At 42.3% G+C, this 26,596-nt stretch overlaps 1 protein-coding gene across 4 annotated transcripts in view; it reads right to left on the minus strand.

The window, feature by feature from the left end:
* Positions 1–428: 428 nt before the first annotated feature.
* The window catches only part of SMYD1 (SET and MYND domain containing 1), a 104,555-nt gene continuing 78,387 nt past the window's right edge, over positions 429–26,596 (minus strand). For all 4 annotated transcript variants that reach the window (XM_033952290.1, XM_033952281.1, XM_033952270.1 and 1 more), the window contains 3 exons: positions 25,319–25,482; positions 1,158–1,326; positions 429–978 (listed from right to left, as the gene is read on the minus strand). In XM_033952290.1, the coding sequence (XP_033808181.1) occupies positions 817–978; positions 1,158–1,326; positions 25,319–25,482 (495 nt within the window). In that variant the 3' untranslated portion in view covers positions 429–816. The remainder of the gene's footprint in view (positions 979–1,157; positions 1,327–25,318; positions 25,483–26,596) is intronic.

Consider the following 26,596-nt stretch of genomic DNA (forward strand, 5'->3'; position numbering starts at 1 on the left):
CTCAGTCCTACACCAGCATTCTTCAATGCAAGGCTTGAGGGTCAGTGGTTGTGCCCATTCTTCCTCTGATTCTTCCTTCTCTCCTTAAAGAATGACATGGAGATGGTTTCCAGCGATTATCCGCAGGGACGGGAACGGTAATTAATTTTGTCACCATGTCATTCTCTAATTAGGTGGAGGAAGCAGAGTAGCTCAGGGACTTTCATTCTGAAAGTATCATGGATAATTTGCTGCATTGTGTTTGGTGTACGAACCTGCTTCAAACAATGTGAAATGAATGCACCAAAATAGAAACCATGTTCAAAGAACAGTTGTAATTTGAAAGGGAAACACCATGCAAGGTTTTCTTTTAAAAATGGGCTTGTGAGACCATAGGGATAATATAACTAGTCTCAAAACTGGGAGTATTGTAAGAAATGTGACAGAGATGAAACTGACTGATTTACTCAGCTAATGGGATTGAAAAACAAGGCCTATGCAAAGGATTGACATGCACAAAATGGATGGTATTTGAAAAATCAAGAGGATTACATTCACAATATCCAGTAATTGCTCACATTATGTAGGTTCTTTACTTTATCAGCAGCATGGGTGTCACTTAGATTTGATCAAACCATAATACACACATAGCACTGCTGCTTTCACTCTTTGCTGTTATACAAATGCTACAGAAATACATGGTAAGTTGTGGTGGAGAATTTGGTGGACACTTTTAATCAAACTTCAGATATAGCTGCACACATTTCAGATGTATCAAAATTCTCTTTACTTGCCACCCTTGATGGTGGCTCGAATTGACATATAGATTAGAGACTTTTATTGCTTCTTGTGGAATATGCTGCTGGATATGCTGTTGTTTCTGGGCTCCGGCATGATGTGCATTGGCTGATTTTTGAGGGCAGCTTCTCGCATCTTGTGGTACACAAACTCGTTTTCTTTAAACATGCGTAGTTCCATCTCAGTCTGAACACGCATGGCCTGATGGGAGAAAACCACAGAAGGGTCCAGAAATGAAAGACACAGTCAAATTTTTATGATTTCAGATTTATCTGCTTGGTTGGTAAAATGGAAATGCTGGACAAGTCTTGCCAGAGTTTTGGATGTAGTAAACCTCCCCATACTTTAAACCATACAGATTTCAAGCTAAAATAGCTCACCTCCAAGTCTTTGGTAATAGGATGGGTAGGTCCATGGGTCACCAAAAGAATAGCATAGGCTTTGCATATCATACTGTGCCCAACTTCAATGAGACCAGCATGCCAATGTGTCACTCCTGCCCGCATTACTGCCATCCCTAACTGTGCATTGTTTGAATGATACAGTTTTCTGGAAAAAAAAAAGAAAGAAAAAAGAATTGCTTTATTTCTAGAAACACAATTTTATTTTTCAGCAATTGTAAACCAGCCCTATAAGCATTCTACAAAATAGACAATAAATAACATAGAAATTGTAAGAGAAATAACATACTATAGAATATTGCAGACGAAAAAGGTCCATTTAATTCTGAACTTCCCATTTTTTGGCTCTGCGGATCCCTTATATACTTTCTAAAAGTTCAGGGACCCCCAGTTTGCCACCATGTTTTTCCTGCACCTCCTTCCATCAGCATCAAGCATGTCCCTAGTAGCCTTATCTCCTTTTTCCTTCCTGTCTCCACTAGTTTCTCTCTCCCTCAACCAGTCCCTCCAATCAGTCTTTCTTTTCCCCTCCAATCAGTCCCCACCAGTCTCAATTTAGCTCTCCTTCTCCTTTCCCCAGCAAGTCTCTCTCTTCCCCTAAGCTCCCAGCAGTCTCCTTCCAGCCATTCTATACCAATCGGTCAGTCTCCCTCTTTCCCTTCAGCTAGTCTACGTATTGCTATTTCTACTGATGCTGCTCCACTGTGCTCAGGATCTGCTTCTGGCCTCCACACTTGCTCCTGATCACACTCCCCCCACACACTGGAGCCATTGCAGCCCCCCCCCCCACTGCTTCTGTTTCTGGTCTGTGCAACCGCCTCGAATCCCATCTTCATGGTCACATAAAATATTTCTCTGCTCTCAAAATCTTCAGTAACCTATTTGTTAAGACAGGTACTTGCATGGAAAGATAAAGGCACGAGTTTCAGTTTTACAGAAGGAGTTACCAACATCTCCTGACTTTCTGTCCATAATGATCTAGCAGGTTGGTATTTACAAGTATGTAAAATTATTTGAAAAACAAAGATAAAAGATATATGGCCTAGAATTCCATTTGATAACAATACTTTTTTTATACCGTTTACAAAAAAACGAAACGGTACATCAATTAAAACATACATAAGATAAAAGATGGCGGTTTAGTGGGTCTTCTGTTGGTATTTTGTCTTGTTTTAAGCATTGTTACATGAGTGAAGAAATAATTTCTCAAAGTTGTTTTAAATTTACTACTGAGTAGTATTATTTAAAATAGTAAACAAGCAATTCATGTCTACTCATTCCATACCAGTCAGTATTTTATAGATCTCTATCATATTTCTTCTCAGCCATCTGTTCTCCAAGCTGAAGAGCCCCAGTCTCCTTAGCATTTCCTCATAGGAAAATTGTCCTTTAACCTTTATCATTTTTGTCACCTTTCTCTATATTTTTATTTAATTCCGCTATATCTATTTTGAGATGTGGTGACCAAAATTGCACACAATATTCTCAGTTTTGTTCTACAGAAATGGTGATTTAGGGTGCTCAGTCATCTTTGAATATCACATAGAACAGTAATGAACTCTGTAAGACATGGCATTACAATATGGGGGGGTGGCATATTACAATTTGGATCCTGCATGACCAACAAGCTCAAACTGGGGCAAGCCCCGAGATAGGCAAGGACCTGTACATGGGTGCTGATGGCATAGGGGTCCAGGTTTCATTGCCCATGGCTCCAGATGCTATTGTATTTGGTATAAGGTGCATGGCATCCAGGCGTGTCTGGGGTATGGTAACAGGGTATACGCATAAAATGGGTAAATGAGCTGTTATAACTGGTTATGTGCGTTAAACCCAGAAATTCAATGTTGGGCCAAAGAACTGGCTATATTCAGCACTTGACCACCTAGGGCAGGGGTGTCAAACTCAAATCACATAAGGGTCCGAAATCTAAAACACAGGCTAAGTCGTGGGTAGGATTTTTTATTAAGATACTTGCCCCCTCCTTTGCTGACGTGCAGTGTGGGCCCCAGAAGAACATAAGAATTTCCGCTGTTGGGTCAGACCAGTGGTCTATCATGCCCAGCAGTCCGCTCATGCGGCGGCCCTCTGGTCAAAGACCAGCACCCTAACTGAGACTAGCCCTACCAGCGCCCGTTCTTGTTCAGCAGGAACTTGTCTACTTTGTCTTGAATCCCAGGAGGGTGTTTTCCCCTATAACAGCCTCCGGAAGGGTGTTTCAGCTTTCTACCACTCTCTGGGTGAAGAAGAACTTCCTTATGTTTGTATGGAATCTATCCCCTTTCAACTTTAGAGAGTGCCCTCTCGTTCTCCCTACCTTGGAGAGGGTGAACAACCTGTCCTTATCTACTAAATCTATCCCCTTCAGTACCTTGAATGTTTCGATCATGTCCCCTCTCAATCTCCTCTGTTCGAGGGAGAAGAGGCCCAGTTTCTCTAATCTTTCACTGTACGGCAGCTCCTCTAACCCCTTAACCATCTTAGTCGCTCTTCTCTGGACCCTTTCGAGTAGTACTGTGTCCTTCATCATGTACGGTGACCAGTGCTGGATGCAGTACTCCAGGTGAGGGCGCACCATGGCCCAGTACAGTGGCATGAAAACCTTCTCTGATCTATTCGTGATCCCCTTCTCTATCATTCCTAGCATTCTGTTTGCCCTTTTTGCCGCCGCAGCACATTGCATGAACTGCTTCATTGACTTGTCGATCAGAACTCCCAAGTCCTTTACCTGGGAGGTCTCTCCAAGTACCGCCCCGGACATCCTGTATTCGTGCATGAGATTTTTGTTACCGACATGCATCACTTTACACTTATCCACGTTGAACCTCATCTGCCATGTCGATGCCCATTCCTCGAGCCTGATTATGGCACGTTACAAATCTTCGCAATCCCCCTACATCTTCACCACTCTGAATAACTTCGTATTGTCTGCGAATTTAATCACCTCGCTTGTCGTACCTATGTCCAGATCATTTATAAAGATGTTAAAGAGCACGGGTCCAAGCACCGAGCCCTGCGGCACCCCACTGGTGACGCTCTTCCAGTCTGAGTATTGTCCATTTACCCCCACTCTCTGTTTCCTATGCTCCAGTCAGTTTTTAATCCACGTGAGTATTTCACCTTCGATTCCATGGCTCGTAATTTTCTGAAGTAGTCATTCATGCGGAACCTTGTCGAACGCCTTCTGAAAATCCAGATATACAATGTTGACCAGATCGCCCTTGTTTATCTGTCTGTTTACATCCCCTCTCCTAAATTCAAGCTCCCTCCAACTTTTCTGTAAACATCTGAAAACTTGGCTTTTCTCAAAAATGTAACACTTCCCCCCTCTCTGGTACCCTAAACCCCTCTATACCTTCTTTACACTTAATCCTATAACCCTCCATTGGAGATTCTTTCTATCCCAGCCCTGTAATCCATGCTGAGTTCTACGATTGCGGAGAAGGTGCGGTATACAAACCTAAGGTTTAGTTTAGTTTAGTTTAAATGAAGCAAGTTCGTCAAACACGATCTGCCTTTGCTAAAACCGTGCTGACTGGTCCTCATCAGCCCGTGTCCGTCAAGGTGATCAATGATGCTGTCCTTTATCAATGACTCTACCATCTTTCCCGGTACCGAGGTCAGACTCACAGGTCTGTAGTTTCCCGGATCTCCCCTCGAACCTTTCTTGAAGATCGGTGTAACATTTGCCACCTTCCAGTCTTCCGGAATCTTTCCCGATTTGATCAACAGATTGGCTATTAGTTGAAGCAGTTCTGCTATGGTCCCTTTCAGTTCCTTGATGACCCTCGGATGGATGCCATCTGGTCCCAGGGATTTATCGCTCTTAAGCCTATCAATCTGCCTACACACCTCCTCTAGACTGACCGTCAATCCTGTCAGCTTTTCGTCTTTGTTTCCAGCATATAGCCTGATGGGTTCCGGTATGCAGTGTACATCTTCTTCGGTAAATACAGACGCAAAAAATGTGTTCAGTTTGTCGGCAATTGCTTTGTCCTCTTTTAGCGCTCCCTTTATTCCATGGTCATCCAACGGTCCCACCACTTCCTTCGCGGGTCGTTTCCCCTTAATATATCGAAAGAACGGCTTGAAGTTCTTCGCCTCCTGAGCTATTTTTTCCTTGTAGTCTCTTTTGGCCCCTTTTACTGCCTTATGGCACCTGCGTTGATATTGTTTGTGCTTGTTCCATTTTTGTCCATTTTTGACCTTTTCCATTCCTTGAATGAAGTTTTCTTGTCTCTGATCATTTCCTTCATCTCTACAGTGAGCCACGCCGGTTCTTTGTTCTTTTTCCTCTTGGATCCCTAGTTGATATGTGGTATATATAGATTTTGCGCCTCGGTGACTGTGTCCTTAAAAAGGGACCAAGCACTTCTGTGAGCGTCGGATCAATCGCCGGCACCAGCGCCAAAACCCATGTTGCGCGCCAGCAAAGGAGGGGGTTAGTCTTAGTAGAAGTATAGGGATGCAACCTCTCCAACCCCATGCCGGCTTCAAAATAAATAAAAAAGACTTTTCCTCTCTTTTAGGTCCTAGTTCACGCTTGCTGTCTAACACCAGCTCTGGCAGGATACATACTTCAAATCTGACATATTGTAATCACAAAATAGAAAATAAAATTATTTTTTCTACCTTTTGCTGTCTGGTCATTTTGCTTTTGGTCCCAGTTTCTCTTTCTGATTTTGTATATCTTCTAATTCTCTTTCCAGTGTCTGCTGTCCATTTTTTTTTCTCCTCTTCTCTCTTTCTCTAGTCCCTGCCTCCAACATATTGATTTTTCCCTTTCAACTTTTTTCTTTTCTGCCTCTGTCCACTCAAATCTTGCCCTCTGTCTCATCCTTCTCCTTTTTAAATTTTCAGCTACCTATCAATTTTCCATCTTCTCTTATTCTGCAGCTCTCCCATTTCCCATCTCATTCCTTTCCCAGCCTCCTATTTCCTTCTATTTCTCCTCTCTCCTCTTGGCCCAACATTTTGTTCCATCTCTTTTCTGTTGTTCTTCTTCCCTCCCCCCTTGATGCTGAACAATGAGATGGAAGGAAAAAAAAAATAGAGATGCTGCATCTCTCTCTCCCTTCTATCCCCAGGCCTAACATTTCTCCATCCCTTTCCATCTCCAGATTCAACTATTCTCCCTTTCTCTTCCCAACTGCCCCCCATCTCATCTCTCCCCCTGTCTGCCTGCTTCACTCCCCCCAGGTCCACCATTTCTCCCTTTCTCTTCCCAACGGTTCTCCCTTCAAGTATCTTTTTCCCTCTTTCTCCACACTATCCCAGGTCCAACCTCTCTCCCTTCATCTTGCTCTCTTCATAGCCGTCGTGCCTTTCCCTCCGGCATCGGTCCAATAGCGCTGCTGGGCCGGGGAATCTGCCGGCCTTGGCGATTCACGAGTACTGTGCGTTGCTCCTCCTGCTTTTTGCCTGCCGCGGTCTGTCTCCAATGATGCACAACTTCCTGTTTCCGCCCAGGTGGACCACAGCGGACGGAGGGCAGTAGGGGAAACCAAGAACAGCACTGCCGAGTTGCTGCCGAGGCCGGCGGATTTTCCTGCGTGGCATCGTCATTGTTGGACCAGCGTGGAGGGGAGAACACGCTGGGCTCAGAAGGGGAAGATCTGGAATGTTGCTGCGGGCCACATAAAAAGGCCAGGTAGGCTGTATTCAGCCCGCGGGCCTTGTGTTTGACACATGTGACCTAGGGGATACCACATAAGGATAGGACTGGCTTTTACATGGTCCTACAGTATTTATGCAGTTAACTTGGCTGGATAAGTATTAAATATCAGCACTTAAGAACAAAAGAATTGCCATACTGGGACAAACTGAAGGTCCATCAAGCCCAGCAGTGGCTGACCCAAGTCACAAGTAACTCGCAAGATCCTAAGGAATAAAACAAATTTTGTGCTGCTTATCCTAGGACAGGGGTCAGCAACAAGCAGCTCACAAGCCACATACAGCTCTTCTTGCATGTGGCTGCAGCTCTCCTGGCCCTGAGTATAGAATATAGAGTATAGAATGTCAGGTGCAACTCTGGGAAAGACCGAACAAGAAAAGGACCCTGAAACCATCAGTGCAATGTGTGGCAGCGGCAGCAAAGAAAGCAAATAGAATGCTAGGCATGATAAAGAAGGGAATCACGAGTAGATCAGAGAAAGTAATAATGCCGCTTTATAGAGCAATGGTCAGACCACACTTGGAATACTGTGTCCAACATTGGTATCCATACCTAAAGAAAGATATAAAACTGCTTGAGATGAGCAACGAAGCTAGTGAAAGGTATGGAGAACTTGGAATACGAGGAACAACTTAAGAGATTGTTCCCAAGGGATTGTTCTCCCTTGGGAAGAGGAGACTGTGAGGGGATCTGATTGAGACTTTCAAAATTCTGAAAGGAATCGACAATTTAGAGCAGGAAAAACAGTTATTTACAATGTCCAATGTGACACGGACAAGAGGGCATGGAATGAAGCTGAGAGGGGACAAGTTCAGGACAAATATCAGTAAGTTCTGTTTCATGCAGTGAATGGTGGACACCTGGAATGCTCTCCCAGAGGAGGTTATTGCAGAATCCACCGATCTAGGATTTAAGGGTAAACTAGAGGCACATCTCCTTATGAGAGGCATAGAGAGATACAGGTAAGGGTAATCTAGATGCACATCTCCTTATGAGAGGCATAGAGTGATACGGGTGACTAAAATTATACCAGGGTACACCTGGCAGGTCCTCCGCATGTGCGGATCGCCGGACTTGATGGACCTAAGGTCTGATCCAGAGATGGCAGTTCTTATGACCTTTTAATCTCCCAACCCCATGATCTCCCCACAGTGCCTTCCGAGATACCTGGTGGTCCAGTGGGGGTCTTTGTGGCAGGAGCACAGGCCTCTCGTTCCTGCCTCCTTGCAGCTGCCTTTTAAAATAGCTGCCGTGACCTCTCGCAGCTGCTCGTGGCATTTCCTGTAGTGCCATGAGCTGCCGTGAGAGGTTGTGGCAATCATTTTAGAAGGAACCCGTGAGTAGGCAGGAGCAAGAGGGCTGTGCTCCTGTCATAAGGACTTCTGCTAGACCGCCAAGTACCTCGGTAGGACCCGGGGGGGGGGGGAGAAAGGAAGAATTGTGGGGTTGGGAGGGAGATTAAAGGGTCAGGGCCTGGAGAAGGGAGAAAACATTGGCTATGGGCAGGGGTGGGAGGGAGGGATGAGAAGTGCAGAGACCTGCGAGGAGTTGGATGGGAGAGAAGCTACACCTTGCGTTATTTGTAAATCTTGGGTCAAACATTTTGAATAAATTGGCTCTTTGTTGTAAAAAAGTTGCCGACCCTTGTCCTAGGAATAAGCAGTGGGTTTCCAAGCCATCTCAATACTACTACTACTATTTATCACTTATATGGCACTGAAAGGCTTACGCAGCACTGCAAATTATGACATTTAAGAAATGGTCCCTGCTCGGAAGATCTTACAATCTAACTTGGACAGACAGACATGACATATAGGGTTGGGGATACAGAACCCAAGGTGAGAGGAAATAGGAGTTGAAAGGAGTCTCAAAGTGGTGGGCGTTTAACTTGGACTTGAATACTGTCAGAGCCAATAATGGCTTATGGACTTTTGTTTTAGAAAATGTAACCAAACCTTTTTAAACCCTGCTAAGCTAACTGATTTCTCCTCATTCTCTGGCAACAAATTCCAGAGTCTAATTACACATTGAATGAAGAAATACTTTCTGCTGTTTGTTTTAAATCTACTACTTCGTAGCTTCATTGCATGCTCCCTAGTCCTAGCATTTTTGGAAAGAGTAAAGAAGTGATTCACATCTACCCTTTCCACTCTACTCAGTATTTCATAGACCTCTATCATATTGCTCCGAGCTGTCTCTTCTCCAGGCTGAAGAGCCCAAGCCACTTTAGTCTTTCCTCATTGGGAAGTTGTCCCATCCCTTATATCATTTTCATTTCCCTTCTCTGTACTTTTTCTAATTCCACTACATCTTTTTTGAGATACTGCAACCAGAATTACGTACAATATTCGAGGTGCGGCCACAACATAGAGTGATATAAGGGCATTATTACAATTTCATCTTTGGTTTCCATTCCTTTCCTCATAATTCCTAACATAATTCTTAACTGTCACCAAACATTGAACTGAGGGTTTCAATGCTTCCTCAACGATGACACCTACTGTAGATCCTTTTCTTGGGCAGTGACTTCTAACGTGAAACCCTGTAACATGTAGCTAAAGTTTGGATTCCTCTTTCCCATATGCATCATTTTGCATTTGCTCACATTAAACGTCATCTGCCATTTTGATGCCTAGTCTCCCAGTGTCCTCTTGCAATTTTTCACAATCCTCTTGCGATTTAATAACTTTGTGTCATCAGCAAATTTAATTATCTCACCAGTTATTCCCATCTCTAGATCATTGATAAATATGTTAAAAAGCAACTTTCATAGCACAGAGTCCTGGGAAACCCCACTTTTAAACATCAAACAACTGCAGGTCGAAGGGTGCAAAATAATCACAACACAAAAAAGAACCCTTACATCGTCTCCTCCAGGAAAGGGCTTCAAGCAAATTGACTGACAGAAGAGGAGGAAAAGCTTCAGACTCCAACCTGCCGCACCTTATTTTGTACAGATAGATTATTCCAAGGGAGCAACCTCACAAGCATAGAAACCTCTTCTCCTTAAAATCTATAAAAGTTTTTATAAGATTTGGTGAAAGGCATATGTGCGGTATATAAATAAAGAATTATGTTATGTTATTAAAAACATCTCAATTAATTCCTTAGTTAATTCTGTGCTATGGTGCTCTTAGTTAAATCTATGCTCTTTTCACATAATGTTCTTTAATAAGACAGTATTCCTGAAGACCACACACTGACACCCTGTTGAAATAAGTGAATATTTCTTTAAGTTTTTGTGGTGCCTGATGTATTAATAATATTCTTTAGGCACATCAGAGCATGGATGACATTGCTAGAATTTCAAGAAGTCATAGACTTCAATTTAATATGCTTCTGTGTATTGCCATAAAAAAATCAGAGGTCTTAATCATCATAGAGCAAATGTAGCAATGCCCGCATCTCCTATGCGCCCCTGAGCAATTTCATATATTCTCTTATCTGCCCGTGCAAATTGTTATATATTGGACAAACCTCTAGACCAGTGGTTCCCAACCCTGTCCTGAAGGACCACCAGGCCAATCAGGTTTTCAGGCTAGCCCTAATGAATATGCATGAGAGAGATTTGCATATAATGGAAGTGCGAGGCATGCAAATCTGCTCTATCAATATTCATTAGGGCTAGTCTGAAAACCCGATGGGCCTGGTGGTCCTCCAGGACAGGGTTGGGAACCACTGCTCTAGACCAGTGTTCTTCAACCTTTTGACACGTATGGACTGGCGGAAATAAAATAATTATTTTATGGACCAGCACCAGTCCACGGACCGGCAGTTGAAGAACACTGGGCTAAGTCGTGGACCAAACCCCGCCCATCTCCACCCAATCTCTGCTCCAGACCCGGTCCCCATAATAGTACTAATTGTAACACCATTTTTTCCATTCATTTTTCACATATGCACACACAATATAATCGTATTAACAACACATAATGGTTAACCACAAAATTAAACTACACAAAGCACACTGTATGCTTCTCAATATTCATTCCTACCAGAACACAGATAACCCCTCCCCAAATATATAGACTAAAATACACTTATAATAAATTAGCAACTATGGCAGCACAACAAGACATTTTCACCACTTCCACTAAATATTATATGGAGAAGAACAAAAATAGTAAAATGCTTGCTAAAACAAACTAAAGTACAATTCCGGAACTTGGAGGCGAGGAGGATGGCAGTTTGAGTGCAGAGCTCCTCTCCCTGGACAATCTGCCTGCTTTTAAATATCAGCAGCAGTGGGAGATCAATTGTTTTTACACCCAGCAGCAACGGGACCAACCCACCAAAAACCCACAGTCCCGATCCTGCAAAAATATGAGCTCCACCCTCCCTGCAGTCCGCTAGGAAAATCAACTGCTTTTACACCTAAGCAGCAGCAGGACCAGCCACCACTACCAAGAGCTCTTTGCCCCGATCCAGCCAGGCATGTGAGCTCCTCCCTCTGCAGTCCATTGGAGAGATCAATCTACCTGCTTTTAAATATCAGCAACAGTGGGAAATCAACTGCTTTTACACCTCAGCAGCAGCGGAACTATCCGCAACTACCAAGAGCCCACAGACCCGATCCAACCAAGAGTGTGAGCTCCACCTCCCTCTGCAGTCCACTAGGAAGATCAACTGTTTTTTACACCTAAGCAGCAACAGGACCAGCCACCATTACCGAGAGCCCTTTGCCCTGATCCAGCCAGACAAGTAAGCTCTTCCCCCAGCATTCCGTTGGAAAAATCAATATGCTTGCTTTTAAATATCATCAGAAGGAGGAGATCAACTGCTTTTACACCTAAACAGCACCAAGACCAGCCGCCACTATCGAGAGCTCCTCCCCTTATATCCCGTTTAAGAGATCAATCTACCTGCTTTAAATATCAGCAGCAGTAGAAAAACAACTGCTTTTACATACAAGCAGCAGCGAGACCTACCGCAACCACCAAGAGCCCACAGACCCGATCCTGCCAGGATTGTGAACTCCTCCCCCTGCAGTCCATTGGAGAGATCAATCTGCCTGCTTTTAAATATCAGCAGCAGTGGAGATCAACTGCTTTTACACCTAAGCAGCAACGAGACCAGCCACAACCACCAAGAGAACACAGACCCGATCCTACCAAGAGTGTGAACTCTTCCCCCCCTGCAATCCGCTATGAAGATCGACTGTCGGCTCCGGGCGGCTTTCCCGCAGAGGAGAGAATCCTGCATTCACCGTGGGCCTCATCTGGGGCAGCCTCCTTGGAGCGGCTGGGGCACGGGCAGTGTGTCTGGGAGGGAATGCATGGATGGGAGAACATTGCAGGGGAGGAGACATAGACATCCTGGGACTGTCGGCCAAGTCTCTTCCCTGAAGAAGCCCTTTTTCTGGAAACGTCATCGCTCCTCCTAAACTTACTTGCTCCACTTCATCACTGATGCTGAAACCGTGGATTGAAGACAAAGTTTTATTTTATTTTTCTTTCCAGCTTATGATTTATCTTTAATCTTATCTATTGTTTTGCATTTTGTCTTTGTTTTGTTCTATTTCTATCATTTAAATTTCTCCAGAATTCTACTGTTCAACGTCTCCCCCTTCTGCTTCTATTCCTTTCTCTCCTCTCTTCTACCTCCCAAAGTATTTAGATCAATGCTGTCTTGTTAAAATGTTTATTTTATATTTATTTTTCCTCTAACTCTACTTTTCACTTCTCTATTACCCTCCAGGTACTTTAGTTAGATTGTGAGCCTTCAGGACAGTAAGGGAATTTTTCAAGTACCTTTCCTATTTCTAATCTTAATGTATATTTTCTGTAAACCGCTTAGAACCTAACGGATGTAGCGGTATATAAGAAATAAATTACATTACATTACATTTCCTCTATTACAGATTCAGATGGGAAACTCCTTTCGTCACATTCAGACATCTCACAAGCCTTCCAAGATTTTTACTCTCAACTTTATTCTTCTGAGATCACACAACACTCACCCTGTGCCGAAGAATTCCTGGCCACGCTGCAATCTCCTAAATTAGATTCATCAGACATTGAAAAACTTCAATGCTCTTTTGACTCTTCTGAAATTCTGTTAGCTATAAAACATTTATCTTCTGGTAAATCTCCTGGTGCTGATGGCATTACAGTTGAATTTTACAAACTCTTTCACGACAAACTCTCCCACTCTCACAGCTTTATTCAATTCCTTAGATCTACAAAAAGTATCTAACAGTCATTTTTTAGATGCTATTATCACTGTTATCCCAAAACCTGGCAAAGATCCTCACTTAATTTCAAACTATAGACCCATTTCTCTACTTAATATTGACTATAAAATCTACGCTACTATACTATCCAATAAACTTCAACGTTCAATAGGCTCGTTCATCTCTCCCTATCAAGTGGGCTTATAACAGACAACTCCCGTCTCTTTTTCCATCTTACTTCCATTGCACGTAACTTCAAAGAACACGTAACTTCAAAGAACCCTGTATAGTCCTCTCCCTTGATGCTGAAAAAGCATTTGACAGGGTGGAATGGTCCCATCTCTTTCTTACGATGCACTGGTTTGGATTTCCCCCGCAATTTATTAATTATGTTAAAATCCTTTACTCTTCCCCAAAAGCATCTATAATTACCAATAACATACTATTATCCTCTTTTAAGCTGCATAGAGGTACCCGACAAGGTTGTCCCCTCTCTCCTTATTTATTCAATATCGCTCTTGAACCTCTTCTTCTAGCAGTTAACTCCTGCGATAGAATTTCTGGAATCCTCCATAACAACATTGAATATAAACTTACGGCTTATGCAGACGATGTACTACTTTATCTTACTAATCCTGATCAATCTCTACCTGCCCTTTTTGATTTAATAGGTTCTTTTTCTCTCTTTTCTGGTTACAAAATCAATCAACATAAAACAGAAGTTTTACCACTTACCACTTATTCTCAACTGGCTTTAGTTCAACTTTTTCATCTTCTTTGGTCTCCCACAAGTATGAGATACCTAGGAATTGATTTATATGCTACTCTGCTTACTACAATACACCACAATAGTGAAAAACTTATTGCCTATATCAAGACTCTATTACATTCCTGGCACCCTCTTCATATCTCCTGGTGGCGCAGAATTGAAACAATTAAAATGGTCATAGCTCCTAAGATAAAATTTTATCCCACGTTTAATTCCAACTTTGTTTTACAAAACGTTTGACAAACATGTTTCATCCTTTCTATGGAGTCAAAAACCACCAAAAATTGCCCTTAAAAAACTTAAGGCTCCCAAAACTGCGGTGGGTGTATTACTACCTGATTTTCTGACATACCACAAGGCTTTAATTCTACATCAATCTAGCCAATGGTTTTCATTGTCATCTGACTATTGTCCTCTGGCTACAGTTGGAACACTCCCTCTGTACTATCCATAGGGATTCCAAGCTGTGTTTTGGTTGCTGTAGAATTTGTAGTCTATTTAATTCAAGGCTCTTCTTAATATATAATGCGTCATCTCACCTCACCTCATCCAATTCAATCCACCCTATCACTGCGATATGATTTGTACCCTGGTATAACAGTGTCCCATTGGTTATATTCCTTCCATCAGGTCTCAGAGAGGTCTATCTTTTGATTTACTGCAATATATTTTCTCCTTTCTTCCTTTTCTCCCTCCCCTCTATCCTTCCATCCCATTGCCAACATCTATCCATCCTCTCACCTTGCTTTCTGTCCTAAGGTCCAATATCCCTCCCTCTTTCCCCCCTCTCCCCTACTGTCCACAGTCTCCCAATCCCTCCTTCCTCAAACTCTAAATCTAGGTTTAACATCCAGTGGCGTACCAAGGGGGGGGAGGTCTGCCCCGGGTGCAAGCCATGAGGGGAGTGCTCCCGGTCTTGGCGTCATTGGCATCCGGGTCCCCCCCTGGCGTCCGGTTCCCCCCCAACATCCGGCTTCCCCCCCTGGCATCTCGCTTCCCCCCTGGCATCCCCGCACCATTTACCGTATAGAAGAAGCCTGCAGCAAGATCGCTATGCCAGCGATCTTTGTGTTGCTTCGGTGCTGTTTCCTCCACCGCTGTCCCGCCCCTCCTCTGATGTCAGAGGAGGGGCGGGACTGCGGCAGAGGAAACAGCACCGAAGCAGCGCAAAGATTGCTGGCATCGCGATCTTGCTGCAGGCTGCTTCTATATGGTAAATGGTGCGGGGAGGCCAGAAGGGTGAGCAGTCCTTCAGGTTGGGGCAAGCAGTCCTTTGGGGTGGGGGTGGGGCGAACAGGTCTTCAGGGTCTGGCGGGCAGGCAGGCCTTCAAAGGGGGGGACAAGCCTTCATGGGGAGAGACAGGCCTTCAGGGGGGACATGCCTTCAAGGGGGACAGGCAGGCAGGCTTTCGGGGGGATGCAGGTCTTCAAGGGGGGGACAGGCCTTCAGGGGTGGGATGTAGACCTTTAAGGGGAGGACAGGCCTTCAGGGGAGGGGGGCCCTGGTGTAGAAGGGGGGGTTCAAAGAGACGTGCATTTGCCGGACTTCGGGGGGGGGGAAGAAATAATGGGTCTGAAAATAGAGGAGAGGGAGAGAGGGAGAGGTGGTGGACCCTGGGGTGGTGGGGAAGGAGGGAGAGTTGCTGGATGAAAGGGTAGTTAAGAAAAGGTGGATCTGTGGAGGGAGATAAAAAAAAAGGAAAGATGCCAGACCTCCTGGGGAGGGAAAGGAAACGGAAGGGGAGGACAGAGATGGCAGATGAATGGTTAGCATGTAGAAAGAGGAGACCCTGGCAAGCAAGTTATCAGAAGACAACCAGAGCCTTGGACCAACAAGATCTGAAAAATAACCAGACAACAAAAGGTTGAAAAACTAATTTTATTTTCTGTTTTGTGATTACAATAAGTCAGATTTGAAACGTGTATCCTGCCAGAGCTGGTGTTAGACCGCAAACGTGAACTAGGATTTAACAGAGAGAAGAGAAGTCCTTTTTGTTTCTTTATTTTATTTGCACCACAGCGCCAGTGTGGTTAGGAGAAGCCAAAGGGGGTGAAAAAGCTATAAAATAAACCCACCCGGATGTTTGAAAAAAACACCCAATTGGGTAGGAAAATTGAATTGAAAAACCAGTTCAATAGGCTGAATCGAATCGAAATTTTTTTCCTGAATCGGGCAGCACTAGTATGCGCTACAGTCTTAGACTTTAGGACCTGGGATTGGGGAGAGATGGCATCCTCAGTACTTTATAATGCAAGTGAAACGAGGATTTGGTTAGACTTTTGAAGGGTCTGCAGAAGAAAAATATTGTTTAGGCCGGGGACATGAGACAGCAGGAAATGAGAACTTTTCTTCCTTCTATTTTTGTGAATGGCAAGGCTGAGGATGTCAGAGAGTTCAGTTAAAATATGTACTTTATAAGAAAATATAATAATGTGTTTTATAAAGTTTATAAGCATTGCTGGCCTACCCAGTGAAGTGTTCCTAGTGGTGGTGGTGGTGGTGGTGGCGGCAGCAGCATGTCAATGTGTTGAGAGGAAGAGGTGGTCTGGGAAATTCTGCTGAGCAAACTCCGGGCCCATTTCCACCCCCCAGTTAGTCACTCCACTCAACTGGTTCACACACTGAGTGGGTCTTTGGGTGTTGTTCCTGGGTAGTTGTTTTGGGATCTCTTCCAGTGGTTTGTCAGTATCTCCTTGTGGTCCAAGGAAGGAAACTTTGTTAACCTTAGCATTGACCTTCAGAATATGTTTGTAACAGCGCTGCTTGTGTGGCATTAGGCTATGTAGTGATCGAAAGAAAAAACAGACCTTTGCACATTTTTGTACTATATGATGGGTGTATGAGGAGATTCACATTTCCTGCACAGTTAAGTCCGTGTGAAGTTTACCTTGTGCTGTATTTGACATCTAGCAAGGTCTCTGTTTGGAAGGAAAGATCTAAGCTTAAAAATGAAGTGGTCAGAAGTTATGGTAAAAGCAGATAGCGTAGCTGGTTTTTAGAAAGGTTTGGACAAATTCCTGGAGGAAAAGTCCATAGTCTGTTATTTTTTTTAAATTCTTTATTCATTTTAAAACTTTTAACAAGTGCACAAGATTACAACATTGAAAACTTTTACACAGCACTTAAAATTCTTTCTATTATCAACATAAGTAGAGTTTATTCCCTTCCCACCCACCCTTCCTCAATTATTTCAAACAAACATATCATGCATATATTGTAATCTTAATTAATTGATAAAATTTCCTACCAATCCCCTCCCCCCTATGTATAAATATACTATCAATAGAAAATGATGTCTACTCATTACAATAATTTGCCATTGGCCCCCAGATCTTTATAAAGTTATTGTAATTCCCTTTTTGCAAAGCAATTACTCTTTCCATCTTATAAATGTGACACAATGAATTCCACCAGAATGAATAACTAAGATTAGTATAATTTTCCCAATTATTGGTAATATGTTGCATGGCAACTTCTGTCATAATCAATAAAAGTTTGTTATTATATGATGAAATTTGACTTTTTGTTCTCATAGACATACCAAACAGAATAGTATCATATGACAATGCTACATGGTTTTCTAATAGACAATTTATTTGAGACCAAATTGATTTCCAAAAGGTCATAATACAGGGACAGCAAAAAAATTAAGTGATCTAATGTCCCCGCTTCCAGATTACAATGCCAGCATCTATTAGACTTAGGAGGAGGAGGAGGAGGAGGAGGAGAACCATTGTAACAACATTCAACTTCAGGAAAGGGAACTATGATGCCATGAGACAAATGGTAAAGAGAAAACTCAAGAACAGCTCCAGAAAGGCACAGACGGTGGACCAAGCCTGGACCTTTTTCAAGGACATGGTGAACGAGGCGCAAAACCGGTATATACCCAGATTTAGAAAAGGATGCAGAAAGAATCAAGCAAAAGACCCAGCATGGTTATCCAAAGAAGTAAAGAAGGTGGTAGGGAATAAGAAAAAATCCTTCAGGACGTGGAAGAAGGATAAAACCGAGGAAAATTGGAAAGAGCACAGGAAGCACTAAAAAGAATGTCACCGTGTGGTCAGAACAGCAAAGAAAAAGTATGAAGAGAGACTTGCGAAGGAGGCATGGAACTTTAAACCCTTCTTTCAATATGTGAAAGGAAAGCAGCTGGTGAGGGAGGAGGTGGGACCCCTGGATGAGGGTGACAGGAAAGGAGTGGTAAAGGAGGAAAAGGAAGTAGCGGACAGATTAAACATGCTCTTCTCGTCAGTCTTCACGAAAGAGGACACATCCAATGTTCCGGAACCAGAAAAATTCTTCAAAGGGGACCAAGAGGAAAAATTATCGTGCATGGAGGTAAGCCACGAAGACGTATTCAACCAGATAGATAGGCTAAAAACTGACAAATCTCTGGGCCCGGACGGAATCCACCCAAGAATACTAAAAGAACTTAGAGATGAAATAGCGGAGTTACTGCAGCAGATTTGCAACCTATCCTTGAAAACGAGGGTGATACCGGAAGACTGGAGGATAGTGAAGGTTACACCTATCTTCAAGAAGGGATCTAGAGGCGACCCGGGGAATTATAGACCGGTCAGCTTAACCTCAGCTCTGGGGAAGATGGCCGAATCATTAATCAAGGACAGTATCAATGAGCATATAGAAAAAAATAAGCTGATGAGAACAAGCCAGCATGGTTTCTGTACTGGAAGATCTTGCCAAACGAACTTGCTGCACTTCTTTGAGGGGATAAACAAACATTTGGACAAAGGTGACCCCATAGACATAGTATACCTGGACTTCCAGAAAGCCTTCGACAAGGTACCTCACGAGCGCCTACTAAGGAAACTGTGGAACCACGGGGTGGAAGGGGACATACACCGATGGATCAGAAACTGGCTGGCGAACAGGAAACAGAGGGTAGGAATAAAGGGACACTATTCTGACTGGAAAGAGGTCACGAGTGGGACCACTGCTATTCAATATATTTATTAATGACTTGGAAACAGGGACAACGTGCGAAGTTATAAAATTTGCGGATGACACAAAACTCTCCGGCAAGGTTGTATCTGTAGAGGAATGTAAAGAACTTCAAAGAGACCTGAACAAACTAAGTGAGTGGACAAACAAATGGCAGATGAGCTTCAATGTAGAGAAATGTAAAGTTATGCATATAAGGAAAGGGAACCCGATGTACAGTTACATGATGGGGGGGATAATATTGAGGGAAGGCAACCTAGAAAAGGACTTGGAGTTTTGGTGGATAAAACAATGAAACCGGCGGCATAATGCGCAGCGGCCTCAAAAAAGGTGAACAGAATGTTGGGCATTATCAAAAAAGGTATCACTACCAGAACCAAGGAAGTTATTCTCCCACTGTAGAGGGCGATGGTGCGACCGCATATGGAGTACTGTGTTCAGTACTGGTCACTGTACCTTAAGAAGGATATGGCGATACTCGAGAGGGTCCAGAGAAGAGCAACAAAAATGATAAAGGGCATGGAAAACTTCTCATATGCTGAGAGGCTGGAGGAGCTGGGGCTCTTTTCCCTGGAAAAGGGGAGACTTAGAGGGGATTTGATAGACACTTATAAGATCATGAAGGGTATAGCGAAGGTAAAGAGGGACAGGTTCTTCAGACTGGCGGGGGCAACAAAAACTGGAGGGCACTCAAAAAAATTGAAGGGAGATAGGTTCAGAACAAATGCTAGGAAGTTCTTATTCACTCAGAGGGTGGTGGACACCTAGAACGCGCTTCCAGAGGAGGTGGTAAAGCAGAGTATGACTTTGGGTTTCAAAAAGGGACTGGACGAGTTCCTGAAGGAAAAGGAGATCCGTACAATTAGAGGGTTACTATACAGCACAAAATGCTTTAGAGTACTAGATCACTACAGGTCATTGACCTGGGGGGCCGCCACGGGAGCGGACTGCTGGGCATGATGGACTTACGGTCTGACTCGGCAGAGGCAATGCTTATGTGCTTATGTGCTATCTAACTTCTGTAAACGAACTGGGGTCCAAAAAGCTCTATGTAACAAAAAGAACCAAGTTTGTCTCATAGATGCAGACACTGTACATCTCATTCTCCAAGACCAAATTCGTGGCCATTGAGATGCAGAAATTTGATGCTTGATCTCAATGCTCCAAATGTCTCTAAGACCAGTCTTTGGTTTTTTTATTCATATATCCAGATATTAATTTATACCACTGTGCGGCCTGATGTCCCAGGAAGTCCGCCTGAAAGCATAGGAACTCCAGAGTATACTGATTATTAAGATTTTTCCATTCAGGGAAGCCCACCTGAATAGCCTGCTTCAATTGCAACCATTTAAAACTTTTTGATTTATTAAGACCAAATCTATGTTGCAACTGTGAAAAATCAAGCAGTTTACCATTTGAAATAACATCATTTAGTGTTTGTATACCTGCAATAATCCAATGCTTCCATGGGATTTGAAATCTGCCAATTTGAATCTTGGAGTTTATCCATAAAGATTGATTTATTTATTGGAATAGGTGTTAAATTACTAATGTAACGCAATGTTTTCCATGTATCAATCAATATTCTGTTTTCTTTATATTTTCTAGGCATTTTGATACTGAGAACATGAGATAAATTTAAAGGAAACAAGAGACGCCACTCCAAATATAACCAATCCGGGGCATTTTCCATGAGTTCTGGGAGGACCCAATACATACCCTGGCATTAAATATATGCTTGATGATACCTATAAAAATTTGGAAAATTTACCCCACCCTCCTCAATTGGCTTTTGTAAAGATACTAAAACAATTCTAGGCATTTTACCCAGCCAAACAAATTTTGTAAGAATACCTTTTAACTTTTTATAAAATGACCCTTGAAAAAAAACAGGCAAAATCATCATTTTAATAGTTTGGCCTCCCCCCACCAAGAAAGATGTAAAGGATTCCATTGCTCACACATTTCCGTTACTTTTTTAATAAAAATTTTTCATTCTCTTTCACTGTGTCTTTCAGAGATTTTTTTATCCTAATACCTAAATATTTTAATCCATCTTCTTTCCATATGAATGGGAAAGAATCAAACAATCATTTAGTGCAGTGCACATTAAGAGGAAGAATTTCTGACTTACTCCAATTTATTTTGTAACCTGAAAATTTTCCAAATGTATCAATCAACTCTAACAAGCATGGAATGGTAGTTTCAGGATTTCTCAAATAAAGCAAAATATCATCTGCGTAAGCTGAAACTTTATATTCCCAATCTGAATGGGGAATACCCTGTATCCCCTTTGCTTGTTGAATAGCTAATAATAAGGGTTTTAGTACAATGTCAAAAAGCAAAGGAGATAATGGACTGCCTTGTTAACCCCCCCCTCAACTTAAAGCACTCAGATAAATTATTATTAATATACAATCTTGCAGAAGGGGAGCTATACAATGTTTGAATCATCCCAGCCTACCTAAACAATCGCCTCATCCAAGCAACCTCAATCAGACATATAAAAACGCACTCCCCATTCACACTTCCCCCGATCAAGAAAAGCAAAATGAACAAAACAATACGATGGCCTCCTAGCCACTCGAGCCGCAAAACTAGATAACCAAATCTCCAACCTACTGTTAACCACCCCAGATTACAAGATTTTCAGAAAAGAAATAAAAACTATACTCTTCAAGAAATTCCTGAAACAGTCCTAACCTCACCTACTCTTAACAACTCTTACTCTTAACAACACTTACTCTTAACAACTCTAGATCGATTCTTTACAATTCTCTACAAATGATCTACTCTTTACAACTCTAGAAATGACAATTATTCTTCCATTGTAACCCCCATTCTTTATATCTTTTGTAACCCCCATTTTTATATCTTTTGTAATCCGCCTTGAACCGCAAGGTAATGGCGGAACAGAAATCTCTAATGTAATATAATGTAATCTGTATAAATCCTGAACCTATGCCAAACCAATCTAATGCTTGATACATAAAAGTCCATTCAACTCGGTCAAAAGCTTTTTCCGCATCTAAAGATACAGAAAAAGCCGGATCATTCATGCTTTTAGTTAAATTTAACATATGAAAAGCCAATCTAGAATTATTAGAGGAATGTCTCTTAGCAACAAATCCTGTTTGGTGCATATCAATAATAAAAGGTAGAGCCCTAGCTAAGCGTAAAGTTAAAACCTTAGCCAATAATTTTCCATCAACATTTATTAACGAAATAGGTCTTTAGTCTCTGTTTGGCTTTGGCAAAATGATTGTTAATGATTCAGCCATAGTACCTGAAAAACAACCTTTAGTTAGTTGGGACTGATACAAATTTAGCAAATGAGGTAAAAGAGTAATTTGAAATGATTTGTAAAATTCTACTGTGAAACCATCACCACCTGGAGCGATCCAACTCTAAGAGACTTCAACGCTGTTTCTAATTCTTTTAGTAATATAGGCTCATCCAAGCTCCTTTTTATATGTTCAGGAACCTTCGGTCCAATAATTAAATTAAGAAATTCTAAACCATCTTTTTCCCTGTCTTCATAAGGCTCAGAAGAATATAGGTCATTATAAAAATTTAGAAATTGACTTAAGATATTTCCAATTTGGTTATGGGTAATTCCTTTCTCATCCTTTATTGCAATAATTTTTGTCCTTCTTTTCTTTGCTTTAAGGTAATTTGCCAATAATCTTCCCGCCTTATTCAAGTTTCCATAATACAGAGTTTGTTCTTCCAATTGCTGTAAGAATTCATGCAGATCAACCGGTTCCTTGAAATTAGTAGTTTTATTTCTGTAGGTCACCCTCATAATCGCCAGGTAAATCAAACCATATTTTGCTCCGATGCATCTCAGCTGCGGTCTTAAATCAAGAAAACTCTTCCTCTTAGCTGCAGTGGCCGGTGCAAAGTATGGCACAATGTGGATATGAGAGTCCTGAAACTTTAAATTCTTGTTCTCTTTAGCCAGGCGACATAACCCCAATACTTGCTGATGCCTTAAGACAGTGGTTCCCAAACCTGTCCTGGGGGGACCCCCAGCCAGTCAGGTTTTCAAGATATCCCTAATGAATATGCATGAGAGAGATTTGCATATAATGGAAGTGACAGGTATGCAAATCTCTCTCATGCATATTCATTAGGGATATCTTGAAAACCTGACTGGCTGGGGGTCCCCCAGGACAGGTTTGGGAACCACTGCCTTAAGAGATTAAAGATTATTGGACGCGGCCCCTTTTGATTTTCAATCCTCCTTGAAGGTATCCTGTGGGCTCTTTCAATTTCAAGAGGATACTTTGATTTAATTGGCAGGATTTTAGGGAGGAGGTTCTCTAAGAAGGAAGTCATATTGTTTTTCTCTGCCCCTTCCAGAAGCCCTAATAATCTCAAGTTACTCCTTCTCTCCCTATTATAGCAATCCTCCAGCATCTGAGTAAGTACTTCAATCTTCTTATGATCAGGCTTCATTTGAATTACCTCTGTTTCAACTGTCACCATTCTGTGTTCTAGGTTCAGCATTTTGTTTTCAGCTATTTCCATTTTCTTATTAAGAATAGTGATCTCTTCTTTCACCTCCTGGATCTTTTTAGAGTTATCAGATATAATTTCTCTAATAGCTCGCAGCTCTAGAAGGATTTCATTATTATCCAGGTTATCCTTCAATGTTAAGTTTTTCGAGGGGGTCGCTGGCTCAGGTTTCACTCTTTATGCATTTCCCGTTGTGATAAAAGCTGAATCAGCCTTAATTTGCTTAATGGACGCCATAGGTTAACAGATCCTCCCTTTTAAGTCGGAAAAAAATCAGTTTTTGTAACCTATTAAATCTTTAAAAAGATCTATTGGGAGCTCACCATTTACCCGACCGTGCTCATGCGCTTCCAAGCCACGCCCCCCCTAGTATGTTATTAAGAAATGGGGGAAGCATCTGCTTGCCCTGATTGGTAGCATGGAATGTTACTAATCTTTGGGTTTTGACCAGGTACTAGTGACCTGGATTGGCTACCATGAGAATGGGCTACTGGGCATGATGGACCATTGGTCTGACCCAGTTAGGTTATTCTTATGTTATGTTCTCATCTGTAGGGGCCTTTGTTTCCACTTCTTATTTTAATGTATTTTTTTTCTCGGAACTTATCAGTGTTTTTTTTATAATGGAAACAAAAATGGAAGAGAATTAATGTGTGTAGAATGGGGGGGGGTAACTAATTTCTTCAGCTAAATAATTCGATCCACCTCAACCAGACATAGGAGAACTCGCGCACCATTCACACACCCTCCAACCAAAAACGTCAAAAGAAAAAAACTGTTTGACAACCTCCTAGCCATTCGAGCTGCAACACTCGACCCCCAACTCTACAACCTATTGACCTCAACCACAGACTACAAAACCTTCAAAAAAGAAATAAAAACCCTTCTATTCAAAAAACACATAAAACTAAACTAACACAATCAGAACTGTCCTAAGCATCACCTGCAACTACACCATATGTACTTCTAATGTCATGACAATTTATGTTGTGTTGTTATGTTTGGAATAATAGTTACATATATGAGGTTCAATAAAAGAAAATTTTCACTGCCTGTTTCTATTCTGACCATTTATTCCATTTCATGGTTATTACAAAAAATATTTTTTTTTGGGGGGTGTCAAAAAATGATGGGCCCTGGGTGCCACATACCCTAGGTACGCCACTGTTAACATCTCACTCTTCCCTCTGCCCCTTCCATGGTTCCAGCATCCTATTTTTTCCTCCCCTTGTCAAGCATGTCTCTCTCCTCTTCTCCTTGCTGAGTCAGCCTTTTTCCCTTTCTCTTTCCAGGGTCAGATATCATCCCTCATCTTTCTCTTAACTCCTCTCCATGCAGGGTCGAGCATCTTTCCAACTTCCCCCTCTTTCTCACAAAACTCCTCCCCCTACTTCGAGGGTGATCTGGCAGCTTCCCCGGCATACCTTTCAACACTTTTTTTTCTCACCCAGCCCTGGAAGCAGTAGTGTCACAGAAAGCTGTTTAGGTTGGCCTGACGTACTCCCTCAAGAAGTTACATGAAGGGGGTGGGGTGTGGCTGAGGAAAGACGTTGGGCTGGCCCAGGCAGGCTTATGTGACACTTTACTGCTGCTGGGACTGGGTGAGAGAAGAAAGCATTGAAAGGTTTGCTTGGGGGAGCAGCTGGTTTCTGCCTGTAAGGTAGGGGTATATGTCAAGAGAGAAAGAGAGAGAAACAATCCAAGGACAAGGAGAGATTGCTGGGGAGAAGAGTTAGCTACTGCAAGGGATCAAGTGAAAGTTTTTCGGCACCCTTGAGGCTTAGCATCCTGAGCCAATGCTGACTTAGTCCATGCTTTGAGCCAGTCCTGCATCTGGTTATCTCCCGTTGAATATTGATGGTAAGCCAGCTTAATGTTATTTAGCCAGTTGGGAGCTATTCCTGGCCAGCTAAATAACACTGAATATTGAGCGGTGTGTCTTAGCATCTTTAATTAAGTTCTTCCATCAAGACTCAGTTCATCATTGCCATGGAAAACCTGAAAATATTTACAAAATGATGGATGTTAATCCACTTACAGGTAACCCTCTACCATCCTCCTGGCATACTCTGCTGCTTCTTCGAAGTTCTGGAGGTAAGACAGCACCTCAGATGTTAAACTCAGAATCTTCAGCATGTAAATGTTAGTATCAGCTAAGACAGGTTCCTGTTTCTTCAGACACTCACGGCAGAGCTTTACCACCTATATGCCCCAAAGAGGTAAGAGAAAAAGTGAGCATATCAGCTATACAAAAGACTAATATCTTCTGTTTAATTCACGGAGGACCACATTAAATAGCATGAACACTATCTTGGTAGTACTGGGCAGGGCTGGAAGTTATCCAGGTACTGCTGATATGCAGTACCAACACCTGGATAACTAGCTGAACAAGTTAGAGCACTGCACAGTGCTGAGTATCTGGGTAGACACAACTGTTTGTTGATGCCTACATGAAATGAGAATGAAATTTCTTCTTCAACTGCCTTGACGTACCATAAAATGGGATAATAGAGATTGTTGTTTTTATGTTAATATGTTTTATGGTTAATTTTATGAATGTTTGCTGTTAGATATTAAGCAGTTTATAAATGTTTTAAATAAATAAATAAAGACACCAGCACCAGCATGTATACTACTAATCTTCTAACTTCCATTATAGGAGATATACTAATTGAAACATAACATACCAAGGGCCCAATATTCAGACCATGGGGGCTGTCCAACTACTTCCTGTGGTCCATGGCTATCCCAGATATTAAATGCCAGGGCCATATTCGGTTAACTGGGCTGTCTAAATAATTGGGCCTATCTTTGGCTACTATAAACTTAGCTAGCCAGCACTGAATACTGACTTAACCAGCTAAGTTTAAATGGCTAAAAATAAACCAGATATTCAATGCTGGTCACTGGAAATGGCCCAGCATTGAATATCTGGAAGTCAGCTTAGCTAACTCCCACAGTTTGATTATCAGCCCCATTGTCTTTAGCTTCTGATCCCCAGCCATAGTTCTATCTCTCTTCACTTATCTCTCCCTATGTTTCTCTCCACTCAGCTGGTAAGTCCCTCCTATCTCTGCCCTTCTTTTCCTCTGATAACTCCAGACTTCTGTCTTGTTGCGCTGTATGCCTGGAACAAAGTGCCCGAATCCCTACAGCGGGTCCTGTCTCTAGCAGTATTCAAGTTCAAGTTAAATGCCCACCTCTCACCTTGGGTTCTGCATCTCTGTCCAAGTTATATTGCAATATATTCCGAGCAGGGACCATCTATTAAATGTCACAATTTACAGCGCTACGTAAGCCTTTCTGCACTGTATAA

This window comes from Geotrypetes seraphini, chromosome 1, assembly GCF_902459505.1.
Source record: "Geotrypetes seraphini chromosome 1, aGeoSer1.1, whole genome shotgun sequence".
NCBI classification, from domain to species: domain Eukaryota; kingdom Metazoa; phylum Chordata; class Amphibia; order Gymnophiona; family Dermophiidae; genus Geotrypetes; species Geotrypetes seraphini.